This window comes from Pagrus pagrus (assembly GCF_965226575.1).
Source record: "Pagrus pagrus genome assembly, chromosome: 6".
Taxonomy (NCBI): Eukaryota; Metazoa; Chordata; class Actinopteri; order Spariformes; family Sparidae; genus Pagrus; species Pagrus pagrus.
This window is the reverse complement of record NC_140190.1, coordinates 16,349,108-16,362,613: the sequence shown is the minus strand read 5'-3', so window position 1 is coordinate 16,362,613 and position 13,506 is coordinate 16,349,108. Positions and strand designations below refer to the sequence as shown.

The following is a 13,506-nucleotide window of genomic DNA, read 5'->3' as shown; positions in this document are numbered from 1 at the left end:
CGAATGACGCACGTTGACCCATTTTTATCGACCACAGGCGCAGATTTAACCTGTGTGACTGACCGTCTGAAAGTGCTATGTGTACTGGAGAGTGGCATTTTCCCTTTGTGGCTTTTGTCAGCAGGGAATTGGAGCTGTGACTCTGTGCGGTGGTGTGTATGTTTGTGCGTGTGTGTGTCTGAACATAATCGCAGCAAACAACAAAGCACGTAGGTGCAGGCGAAGTGAACTTTGACCTGAAAAGCTTTCTCTCCTCCTGCTTGTGTGTGTGTGTGTGTGCGTGTGTGTGTGTTGTGCAAGCACAGCGCTGTCTGATGTATGTGAGGCTGAACACAGTGTGCCAGGCCTCAGCAACAGATAGAGCCTTATCTAAACAGGAGATCGACTGTTTGCTCCCATTCCCCCTTTCTCTCATCTGTGAATATTACCCTTACTTCCTTTCTCTCTGTACTTTTCTGTCTTTGCCTCTTATTTGTAAATACATTCCTCTCACTGGTGTGCTTGCTTTCCAACTAACGGCTGCTTTTGAACGTATCTACTATCCAATAGTAGAATTAGATAAAAGGTGAACTACTGCATTCATCTCAAAAGCTTGGTGGGTTTGAGTCATGCTTTTTCTAAAGAAAGTGAAAATAATCTGATTCCAGCTTTTTAAATATGATGATTTTCTGGTTGTGGACGACACATTGAAGACGTCACATCAGGCTTTTGATTTACATTTTTCACAATTTTCTGACATTTGATAGACCAAACAACAAATTAATCAAGAAAATAATCTACAGATTATTCAACAATGAAAATAATCGTTCGTTTTTGTCATATTACTCATCCTGGATGCATCGTGTACAAACATGTGGGTACACAGGCTGTATCCACTTGACTACAAATCTTGTCCGTCTCATTTACAGCAGGTGCCATGATCCACGAACCCCAACCTTCCCCTTCTCCTCTGAGTGTGTTTTCATATAGCTTCCTTTTCTTACAAATCTGGTTCTACAACAACTGTATGAAAAATCTTTAACACTTATCCTTGACTGAGACATCTATGTGCAGGGTCAGCTGCAGAATAGCACATGTAAGACCGGTAGGAATTCACTGCTCAAGGAATAACCTGTGATTCTAATGTATTGAGCTTTTTGAAGATTTGATGCCTTGTAGAAAACAGCGTCAGCACCATAAATTGTGGCGATGCCCTGCTCTGCACAAAGCAGACTGCCGCCTTTGAAATATGCTGCTGCACTACTGTTGTCCAGAGGAAAAGCAAGTAACCACCAACATTCAATCAGGCAACAAAGCCACAGTGACTGGTGACAGCTTGTAAAAGCTGAGAAAATTGCAGCCTGAGTGCACTTGGCGAAACCTACAACTGGACTGACCTCCACATCCGAACAGCTACCTCCACAAAGTTGTAAATATACAGGGTCACACATAGACACCAAATACATTTGTGTCACACACACAGAAAGACACACAAAACCGAGAAAATAGCACTGGGCAATGAATGTCAGATCTCATACACTCTCCAGGATGTTTGGGCTGCCAACAAGTTACTTAAGGGTCCTGCACAGTTAAACATGACATGTCTTGGTTCACACACAGTCACACACACACATGGTGGTTTTCCCGCTTGTAAGGAGCATGTGTAAGATCAGAGGAATGCAGGCTCTCCCTTGGCTCTTACCTAAGGCAACTGGAACCCTGTAAAACACAACAAAAACAACCCCACAGTTTCCACTCACACATAAACTTTAATGCCCCATCTAATGTTCCTCCGCCCTGCACCCGTGTCTTTGCTGCGCACTCACACATGTGCGTATGTGTGCATCTAAGTTTGTAAACTGTGAGTTTTCATTCACAGAAGCCGTAATTAAAGATCCGACTTTCCTCACGCCACCGCCCAGCACGTGTTTCGCTGCATATCACTGCACAAGAACTGAAGGGAAACGACACATTTCGCTGTGTTTTGGTTCACATCCTCAACTCTCATTTGTCTTGTCTAGGTTGACCTGTCGACCATGACAACAAGCCGCAGAAAAGCGGCATCAAACTCTAAACTCACTGCTAATATTACTATACTTGTTACTGTAATCGATGCTTTTATACTAATCATACTTTTTAATATTATTATTTGTGCATCATTCTAACCTACAGCAGCGCTGACTTGAGAAAAGTAGTAGCTTTGGCTGCTATAGGCTAAAATTATGTCTGTGGCAAAGTAGAGCTGTGACTTCCAGTGAGGAACGGAGCTTAAGTGCACGTATATCAAAACACACACAAACATTTACAGTAAGTGTACACATATCATCCCTGTGTGTAGCCCACACACACTCACACTCATTGCATCATGTTCTAGAAACGGCTCCTGCTTTGACACACAGCTCTTGACTAAACTGGTGCCTGTCACATGACACAGAACAGCGTCATACCTGCTCCCCCTGCCTCTCTGAAGCAGAGAAGGCATGAACACACATGTACACAGGTTGTTGAAGTACTGTACACCCTCTTCTGTTTCTCAGCTGATATTCTTACTCTAAATGGTCAGAGCATTTGTCTCAGTTCATCAAACTTTTGAGAACTACACTTCAAAATGCTCAACTCAGGATTTAGGAAGTTCTCTCAGGAGAATTTAGCAGTACATTTACAAACTGAGACAGTGAATATGCATAGAAAGTGGAAAACATGGAAAAAGTGGTGGAACATCTTATCAACTGCTCAAGTCAAATGCAAATAATAGGGTAAAATTACCATCACTTCTGAATTATGTATACTGCTTCAGCTAATGTATAATTCATCATGATTACTGATATTTTGTACGAACACTCCAAAACATCTCCCAGGAGTTGCCCACCTCTGTCTACATACTGCAGTCATCTAGATCTACTTTTAACCAACGTTAGAGCTCTCTTAAAGGTTCCTTACTGTAGAAAGTGAGATTTCCATTGCTTTTTTCATCATAAAGCGGGTCTAGATGCTAGATCAGTATCAGTGAAATGCACAAACTCTGTATTCAGAAACTTTGCCTTCAACTGAGCCGTCAGGACTCTGTAAGGTTGTGATGTCACAACGATACAGTCACCTCCCTCAGCAGTACCCCCAGAATAGCCGTGGTTAGAAAAAGCAGAGCTAAGGCAGAAACAAAGTATGTGATGTCTGCTCAGGCCTGTGAGAGCTGACCCTAACCCTAAAAACAGCATAATATGGGGCCTTTAAATTTAAGATGATTTCAAAATACATTTGATGAATAGAGAAGTGCAAGTACAGGCGAACGATCTGTCTTTCATTTAAGTCCAAAATCTCACTTTGTCTTTCATAAATACAGCCCCAGGTCTACACAAATATCAACAACTGATTTTCTTTTTATTTACCTTACAGCTGAAATTTAGACTGTTAACTGTGTCATCAGAAACTCTTTCAAAGATCCTCATTTTATCAAGATCTGGAGTCCTTGGCAACATAATCTTAAGTGTCATTGCTCCTCCCCTGTAATGCTATAACTTGTTGTTTTAACCTCACCATTAAAACAAATTGAAAACTGTACACCTTGTCTCCAAAGCTAATACTCAGAGGCAATGTGTGTGTTTGAGAGTGTGTGGAGACGGACACCGAGACACAAAAGGAGCCATTTCCTGTTTTACTTTCCCGACAGTGAGACCTGGCAGAAAATCGAGGAGCCAACATTATATGCGGGCTGCAACAGTCGATGTTAAAAGTATAAACATGGCAGAGGTCGTTACGCTTTGAACGCTAGCCTTTACTGTCAGACGCAGAGACAGAGGAGAAAAAACAACACAAGCTATAATCGCCTTCAAAAAATAATAAGCATTCTCTCTGTGTGTCTTACAATAGAAGCCATTCTCTGTGTTTATGGTAGGAGGGGAAAGACTGGACTGACTGACTGACTGGCCGACACACTGGCAGCTGGCTGCAGCACCAAAACAAAACCACAGCTCCTTTTTACTAAGAGGAGAGAAAATATGTACAATTTCTAGCAAACAAGAGTACTATACTGTTTATCCGTCTGTCAACTCTTTGCCCTAAACCTCTTTCTTTCATTGCATTTTTTCCCATAATGCCTACCTTTGAATATGCAGCTCCCTGACTCAACAATACAGTTGAGTCATTTCACACATCAAGCAGATTCCGAGTCTATAATTACAGTTCACTTGCCCACAATGCTCCAGTCAATGGATGTTAATCAGAGGCAGTCCGCGACCCCTGGCTGATGATATTAGAAGCAACCCTCCGCATCATAGAAATCATTACATAAACCGTTTGGAAACGAAAACATCAGTCGTCTCGATTGATTTCTGGGGAGGAAAAAAAATCTCCGGTGTATACTCTCATTATGTGTCTCGACGGACCACTTTACAACGAGCAGTGTGATGGATTCTGGAAAGGTGCTACACTATCACAGCCAGTCAATATGGAGATTTTTCCCACTGCTTCATACACAAATGTGGCGAGTATCCGGCTCGTATAAATCCCTGTCAGTGATCAGACTATCTAATTGGTATGAAACAGAGAGTTTAAAAATCAGACACTGTGGGTGCCCCTCCAGAAAAAATTGAGACAACTGCTGGGGATGTAAACAGGAAGTGTAACCAGGAACGGGATAATTATAAGGCAATTTCTAGAGTTATAAGGAGCATCTTTTTTCTATGCATATCAACATATGTGTACACTTACTTCTCTGGCAGTGGTTCTGTGACCAGCACCGTCCCCTGAAGTGTCCGTTGATGGTGTTCTGCGTACAGATGGTTTGACCTTGGGCTGTGCCGGGACACACATCTCCGCACTCTCTCTCATTCTTATTGGCCACGATGAAGTTGTCCTCCGAGGAATCCAGGATCTTGGACCAGTCCAGGGTGGCCAGGTAGCACAAGTCGGGATTCTTCTCGATTCTAACAGCGCCCCGCGTGATGTTCATGAGGCTGTGGAGGCCCAACTCCTTCAGCTGCAGCATTTCGTATAGCACGAGGGCGTAGTCGAAGAAGAGGTTGTTTCCGCGGATCACCGTCAGGTTGGGGAAGAGATCGGTGAGGGTGTCGAGGCCATAGACCCTGAACAGCAGCACGTAGTCGGTCACCACTCGGAGCTTCGGGTAGCTGAGACCTCGGAAGTCCTCGGTCTTGGTCTTAAACATGAGTAGAATCTTCAGGTGGCCCTCAATGATGGTACAGTTCTCCAACGACTGGAGGTTGGTCACATTGTTCCGGATGTCCTTGCTCTGGCAGACTGGAAGGAAAGAAAGGTAGGGAAGAAAATAATAAATACAAGTATAATAAAATAAAATAAAATAACAGGCATATCACACAAGTGTTTTTTTTAAATAGTTCATCCAACAATCTCATTCATGTTTAAATCAGCAAATGACTTTATATTACTGAGCTGCCATTTTATTAGATCTTTTTTATTTTTCAACTAAGGTTTAGCTTATAAAACAAAAGGAAATATTTTCAACACAATTTCCATCAATTTGCAAGTTTTTACAATATATTGGGTATTTTTCTTTGAAAAATAACTTGATGATGAATGTTTGAAACAGTTGTTGGTTATTTTTCTATTAAACGACTGATTTATCGTTTAGTCAACCAATATTGATGTAAACTAGGTGAACATGAAGTGTCTTTTTGCCTTTTTTTTGGGTCTGTCTAATTGATTCAACCAAAAAAAAAGCACAATTGCACAGTATAAATGAAGGGACATGTCCACTGCAAGCTCCACTGTGGGTTACAGCAACAGGCCAAACAGGCAGAAGAGTCATCTGCAATATATACAATATAAAAACAACCAGATATGAACATCAACACATGCTTCTTCTTCCCATTATGAAGCCATGAAACCACGAGTGATCTGCATTAAGGAGAGCAGTGCCATTCATGAAGCAGCCTCTGCAATCTGACTGGCCGCAAGCACCCTCGCCCTCCCTCCCTTTCTCTCTGTCTCACACACACACAGACACATAGACACACACACACACACACACACACACACACACACACACACACACACACACACACACACACACACACACACACACACACACACACACACACACACACACACACAGACACACACAGTCCCTCTCTCTTCTCATTGGCTCCAGCAGTACTTCTCAAGCGGGGAAATTATTGTACGGCACTGTCTGATCTGAATGAAGCAGACATGAAAGGGTTAACAGAAATGAAGCCCGGAAGCTAAATGCTTATCCATGCTCATTCATACTCTTTAGCTGCTGCACACTGGCACGCACACACACACACACACACATCAGAGGAGTGGAGAATTCATAAGGGGACAGTTATTAAAGATGTGTGGAGAGGAAAGGCATGCTGCTGTTGCTTTCTACAATAATAAGATGCACATTTTCAATGTATTCCTCTGCAGATAAAGGAAAAGGACGAAGTGAGAGGGGAGAATGCTTCATAGTTTAAATTATTATAAAGATATTTTATTTAGGGCTGCAAATGAGGATTAATATTATTCTCTCAAGTTATCGATTAGTGTTTTGGTCAATAAAAAGAAAGTGGTGAAAAATGTTGGTCAATGTGTCCCAAAGGCCAAGATAACATCCTCAAATGTCTTGTTTTGGCCAAAATCCCAAAATATTCAGTTTTTCATTTTGACTTTTTTCTTTCTAAAAAAATGCCTAAACCGATTAATGGATTATCAAATTAGTTGGCCATTACTTTAGGTTGACAACTAATCAATTGCAAGCACTAACTAACTAAGCGCTGCTAATTTTATCTTTTTTTACAGACAGAGTTTAAAAGTTACCAAACCGATACCACTCACACATAATCAGTCATGTAAGTAATCAACTAGCACATTTATTGATGTTGTTTGTAAAAAGGTGTGAATGGTGTTGTTCTCTAACTGCAATTGTAATGCAACATTTAAAAAAAAGGAAGAAGACACCTCTTAAATACAGCACAGATTGATATCCCTGACTATTTTCCTCAAAACTTCCTCTTTCTCTGAACCATTAAACGAAAACAGTCAGTCAGGTCAGGTGGGATGTTTCTCTACCAGAGAAGTGTCAGCCTATGTGAGCAGACTAACTGTTTTAAGTACAGATAAATAGCAAACAAATTTTTCTCAATATTAAAACCACTATGTATCAGTTTGAGTATCTGTCATTGATACAAGGTGTCATTTGTATAAACAAAAATAGTGAAAAGGGGCCTGAGCTTGTGCATCTAGGGGACAATGAGCCCCTTATCGCAGAGGAAATCTAATGGTCTCCATCTACTCTGCTGCTTTCCAATCGATGAAACAGACAAACACCCGCTAATCACACACTGTATCACTGGAAGTATCTTCCATGCCTCTTAATGGTGTGAAACCCATCTGCTTGCCACCTTTTGCTATTTTCCCCAGTTTATTACATTCAATCTCCCACAACCAGAGAAAAGAAAAGAAAAAAAAAATCGATCCCACAACAACATGCATCTTTAAATAGAAAAAAAAAAGTCAAAATCCATTGCAGTAGACGACTTCTATTGAGTTGTGATTGGCCCTGGTCATTTCCCAGGTGTAAGCTACCCATTAACTTCCCATTCTGTTAATGGTTAGGGAGACAAACATGTCAACAATCCAGGTACAAACTCTGACCGGCAGCAAGTCAATGGAACAGTTTGAGTGACTTCTTGTAATGGATATGAGCCAATAAAGCCTATAATCACTACACTGCCAAATAAAACAATGTTGTTAACTACAGCAGCATGTGTGCAATAGGTGGTGAGTTATTCAGACATGGATAAAGTCAAATGCAGATATCAAATGCTAAGAATAATTATGCTAATTGGTATTATTTTGCTATTATGTTTTTTAAAGATTATTTTTTCCAAAAACATTTAACTGAGACTAGGACTAAATCTCAAAATCTTGTTATTTGCTTCTGTAGGACACCTGACAAAAGAGTGATGAAACGAAGGCGGGTACACGATAAAAGGAGTTGTCCTGGTGAGATTAAACAGAAGCTATCAACTATATACCTCTGAACGCGCTGCCATCGTGCCATCAAGCCTTTGTATAGCAGTATAGCACTTTTTTTTGCTCTGACAGTCCATTTTTTTACTCAAAGAGTAAAAAGACAAGACATGCAAATGAGCTCTACCATTTTTGCTGACTTCCATATTGCCTGTTGTGTTTAAATGCATGCTTGTTTACAAAAGAATGTCGCCAACATTTAAGCTAACATGATGACAGGATTACTAGCAGGGTTTTCTATATCATAAAAGGACTTGGGTGCAGCAACTAACTGCTTTTTCACCTTTTATTTAGTGTTTTGGTTGTATGGTTTTTATTTTATTTAATTTAGGAATTTGTTTAAAATATTTTGTTCACATACCAATTACAATGTCTGAATATTAAGAACTGAAAGTTCATCGTTCTTTGAAAGCATTATTATACCATAATATTCTCATTACATATGTGGCATACAACAGTATTCAAATCACAATAATAACGTTTATTGCAATGTTTTATAGGTTATCGTGACAGGCCTTGTGGACGTGGCCAGTGCCAGCTCAACTTTGCACACTTCCAGCCTCGCCAGAAACTAAAAACAACTCATAAAATAAGATAGTTAATCCATTTCCGCTGTTAAGCATCTCATCAGATAAAGCAGAGTTTCAAACAACAACAGCTACTCATTCAAGCTGCCCACCTTGGCCGCACCCTTTGTATTAGACACATAGTGTATCAGAAACCAAAACACAAAAACACACTCCACTGTGTGGCAGTTGGTTTTCCCAGTGATAACAGCAACCTTACACCTCTTTGCCCCTCCTGCTTTATCTCCTGGACACATCGAACAGGCCTACAGGCCACCCACTCGCTGTCAGCCTGCAGCACTAACCGGATACCTATTGTGCAACACAACAACATAACAAACTACTTTACGCAACACCAGCAGGACCAGGGTGCAACTCACCTCAGCCCACAATGATCTCAAAGAAATACCAAGAGGACACAAACATGACTTTTTAACATGAATGCATTTGACTTCACCACACAGGTAATAAATATCTGACTGGAAATTAGGTCTTTCTACACACACAGCATGCTAACAGGTTAGCACATTTGTCACATCTGCTGTTGAAGAAGCTTTATTGACACAAAGAAATGTAAGCAGGCCACGAGGGGAGGCAGTCGACGGTGCTGGGAGCTCCCTCCGCAAAATGGAGTCTTGTTTTCGACTGACAGGAACGAGAGAGAGGGGGTCATCGGGGGGCAGGTGGGGGAGGAGAAGGAGGGAGAGTAAAGGAGTGGAGGCTTGTTATGTAGTCTGCCAGAGCCACTGTGTCTTTAAAATAATGAGACATCTCCTCCCTCTCTCCACCCAGGTTGAGGAACAGGGGGACGCAGGGGAGACAGAGAGCGCGAATAGGGAGCGAGAATGAGCCAGAGGGAAAACAGGTCGCGGGCAAAAGAGGGGAAGAAGAAGGGGTGAGGAGTATTGGGGGGGGGGCAGAGAAATGATTCGAGGGGAGTGAGCGGGGTGAAAGTGTAACCTGAGCCTCGGAAGGAACGCAGAGTGACGTAAGGGACCTACAGGACGGTTGGTGATCACATGCATGAATGGAGGGCCGCTATGGACCACTGTTACATGACAAGCAACAGGCACACACACAGAGGCTCACAGGGAGGGAGGGGGAGGAGGAGGTTTGCTACCTACTGGCCACAAAGACAACTATCAGCAATGTTCACCTACAATACGAAAAAAAAGGAAAATGAGCTGGACGTAAAACATTGGACAAAAAAAGAAAGAGGAAAACACTTGCTGCACCATTTTTCATTACATTCTGACTTACATAAACCGACACTATATACACAAAAAACCTGGTAGATATTGTGTGAGTGGGGGGTTTGGTGGACAATGACCGTGACCCCTCTCCACGTGGCCCACCGTCCCACTGAGGACCACCCATTAGCAGACAGCTTGGTGCTCTCACTGGCTGTACAGGGGCTCTCAATTACAATAACAACCCAATCAGCCACTAATGAGTGGGGGGAGGGGGGTGTGATCGGGTGCGGGTACAGAAAGGGATAACAGAGCACAGGCTGGAACGTACTGTACCATACTGTGGACCTCTATAGGAGAAATGTGGGCCATCCACCGCCTTCCCTGTATGTTTGACAGTTAATTTGGCAGCAGGAATGAGAAAAGGAGGAGGAGGTGGCGGTGGAGGAGGAGGGACGTATATAGGGGTGTCAGACAAACAGAAACAGCAGAGGAAAAGCTCGGAGATGGAGTGAGGTGAATGAGTTTAAGTCCTCAACAGGAGATCAACAAATTAACAGTTTCTTTTCAATTTTATACACTGTATAAAACTGCATCCTCAGAAATGTCAGTGCTCTTGATAAAAATCATTTAAAAAAAAGATACCGTCTACACGTTTGTCACGGTGCGAACTGCTATAATAGTTCTGAGGTCTTTTTTCACACAAACATGCTCCAGCAGTAACGGAAGAAATTGCCCAAACTGTTCAAATGAAGGCCTGTAGCTTCTGTTGTTCATACAAGCAGTGCCCTGATCTTATTTTATCACAGATATTTCACTGGGTTTGGGGAAGACTAAAAGTGAATGTATTTGGTGAGGGGTCTGGGGTTCCTCCCAAGAATAATTTTCGTTTTAAGATTAAAAAAAAAATGTATATATGCAATTTCACATCATTTTGGACCAGTATTATGTGTAAAAAAAAAATGGAAAAGAGCAGATAATGAACAAACGACACCAGGGCTGGGCCATATATTGAGATGGATATATCGTCTTAGATTTGTGATATTGTCATAATGTTATATTGTGTTGCATTTTCCTGGCTTTAAAAGGCTGCATTATAGAAAAGTAATTTCTTGGACTTACCAGACTATTCTACTTGCCTTTGTCATTATATCCACATTACTGATGATTATTTATCAAAAATCTCACTGTGTTTATATGTTATTTTTTCAATATCACTGTATTTGGTCTTATACTGTAATTTGTGATTTTGTCATCCACACCTAGCATTAGCAAACAAAACGCAAACATTTCAGACTTTGATCATAAAAAGGTGCTATTCTGAAAAACTGGTATCAAGTGTTCAAGCTCATCTTCCCACAGAAAACTTAAATACTGTGGACACAATTCAGCCACAGTGTGAAGAAGCTATATGGTTATTTAGAATTGACTACACTGAACAGTAAGGCTCTGTGGAATGGAAGATTGAATGGTTAATGCAGTGTGCTTTCAACTATGTGATCTGAAAAAGAGAACGTATGCCAAACCTCACTGCTTTTACCTCTTGTCCTTGTAGATATAACTTTAGAGCGGCAATGATTAGTAGATTAATCAATTAGTCAAGCAAAAGAGAAAACTGATTGGCAACCATTTTGATAAGCGATTCATCATTTCAATCATTTGTCAAGAAAAAGTGTCAAATGTTTGCTGGTTCAAGCTGCTTTTCTGCATCATTTATGATAGTAAATGAAGAATCTTGGGTTTTGGACTGTCGAGACATCAATCTGGCTTCTGGGATTGTGATGAGCATTTTTTGATGATATATTGACCAAAATGAATTGATTTATTGTGAAAATATTGGCAGGTTAATCAATTATGAAAATAATAAGAAACATCGGCCAGGACGACTGAAGAATTGAAATTTCAATTCAGCTCCTTGTCGTTCTCCTCCGTCTCCTGGTCAAATATGAAGCAGAATTAGCTTACAGAGTAAGCTCGCCATAATCACAGCTCAGAAATGACTTGAGCATGACCTGTGCAGCCGAGGTCATGCTAATGTAACGGCTATCTCTGACAGAAAGTGCCATCTCCACTATTCGGTAAGCAACCACAGCTGCAGCCTCCGTTATAGTATAGCTACAATTTCAGACAGATTCTTCTCTTATTTTTAGAGTTGTGCTCCCTGCAGAGAATTTAATATGCATCAACTAACAGTAGCTGGCTGGCAGTGAGAAAGTGGATCACAGTGGCAGTTTTAGAAGGTGAGAGTGGAGCTCTCTGTGGCCCGGGGACCAGCCTGCTTCTGCCTTTCACTGTAGCAGAGGGCAGCCGCACGTTAGCTTAGCTTGAAACCAGACCTGTCTAGCATGAAACCAGGTGGCAGCTAACTCTGGACTGTGAGAAGTTTCCCCTCTCTGTCAGCTTAGGAGCACGTTGCCCCCGATGAGGTGATCTGCTGATTATAGATTTGTCAACAGCTCAGTTGCTGAACAAACCCCAGGAGAGAGAATATGCGGCTGCCGTGCCAAGTGGACTGCCAGCGGAAAAATGCATTTGTTTGTTAATATAGCTGTGGAAAGTCCTGAGAAGTAAAGCCAGCTCCCTGTGCGCCCACTGCCAAGCTGTGGCTTCTAGTGAAAATTGATGCTGAGAAACTGCATGAGAGGCATTTTGATTAACATGTACCAACTTGTACCTCCAAAACAAAGAGAGCTGAAGACCAAAATAACAGTACGTGAGCCAGGGGAAGACAGAGAGGGGGGCAGTTTGAAGAGTGGAAACAAGCCCGCCATGCCATTAAATCAAGACACAGAGGAAATATTTTTTTAAATCTTCTGTTAACATTAAGAGGGGACAATGAACGAGTGACACGACGAGCGAGCGCCGCTAACAAGTGTATTGTGACTGACCTGCACTTCCACATTTGAGGACATCAGATAAAGGTGGGGGAGGCTTGGGAAAGGGAGACGGAGTGGAGAGAGAAGGAGTGTGTGTGTGGATTGGAGCACCTGTTCCTCCATTGCCTCAGCCTCCCATTGAGGAGCATGGCAGGGGGAGCTGGCCTAGCCTATTTATACACAACGCTGGGTCCCGTTACAGCTGTGGCACCGGGCCAGGCTGTGGCAGATTGAAGCAGGGTAGAAAAAGAGCAACATGCAGGCCCTGCGCTGTCAGATGCCTGGCCAAGAGAGGAGAGAGGCCTAAATCAGATCACACTGGTGACTTTGGTTCGCCTCCTTCTCTCTACCTTCAGGCACCGGCACAGGGGAGAGGAAGGGAGAGAAGGAAGGAGAAGGATAGGTACAGACAGAGGGGAAACAAGGAGACAGAATATAAACAGAGGAAGAATGAGGAAGCGAAAAAGAAGTGATGGGGGAGCATGAGAGGTGCCGGGTCACTGTCACTTGTTTTTGAAAAACAATGACTCACTATTTTCTAGTTCCACAGAGCTTGGTTTGACCTTGGACTCAAGGCTGCCAAGAGGGAGGAGAAGTGGGCAGAAGAAACAAGAGCAGCATGTGTTGTAATCGCCAGGCCTGTTTGACATCTTCTGAGAGTGACAGAGTACCTGATAGAACTGATCCCTTGAGTCCATGTCCACCAACCCAAACACCAAAATATCCACCGTGTAGACATGTGTAGGCTGACACTTGGCCCTTTCACACAGACTGTTCAAGGCTCATGTTGAGCTTTTATTCTGCCACGCCATTCTGTACAAAAAGGTACGGAGACAGACTGGTGGGTCGTTATTGTTCTGCTGCTGAGACGGTGGCAGTAAG

At 42.3% G+C, this 13,506-nt stretch overlaps 1 protein-coding gene across 1 annotated transcript in view; it reads right to left on the bottom strand.

Moving 5' to 3' along the window:
• The window catches only part of insrb (insulin receptor b), an 89,233-nt gene that overhangs the window by 59,192 nt on the left and 16,535 nt on the right, over positions 1–13,506 (bottom strand). Inside the window, exon 2 of the mRNA XM_084354205.1 lies at positions 4,687–5,235. Coding sequence (XP_084210331.1) covers positions 4,687–5,235 — 549 coding nt within the window. The remainder of the gene's footprint in view (positions 1–4,686; positions 5,236–13,506) is intronic.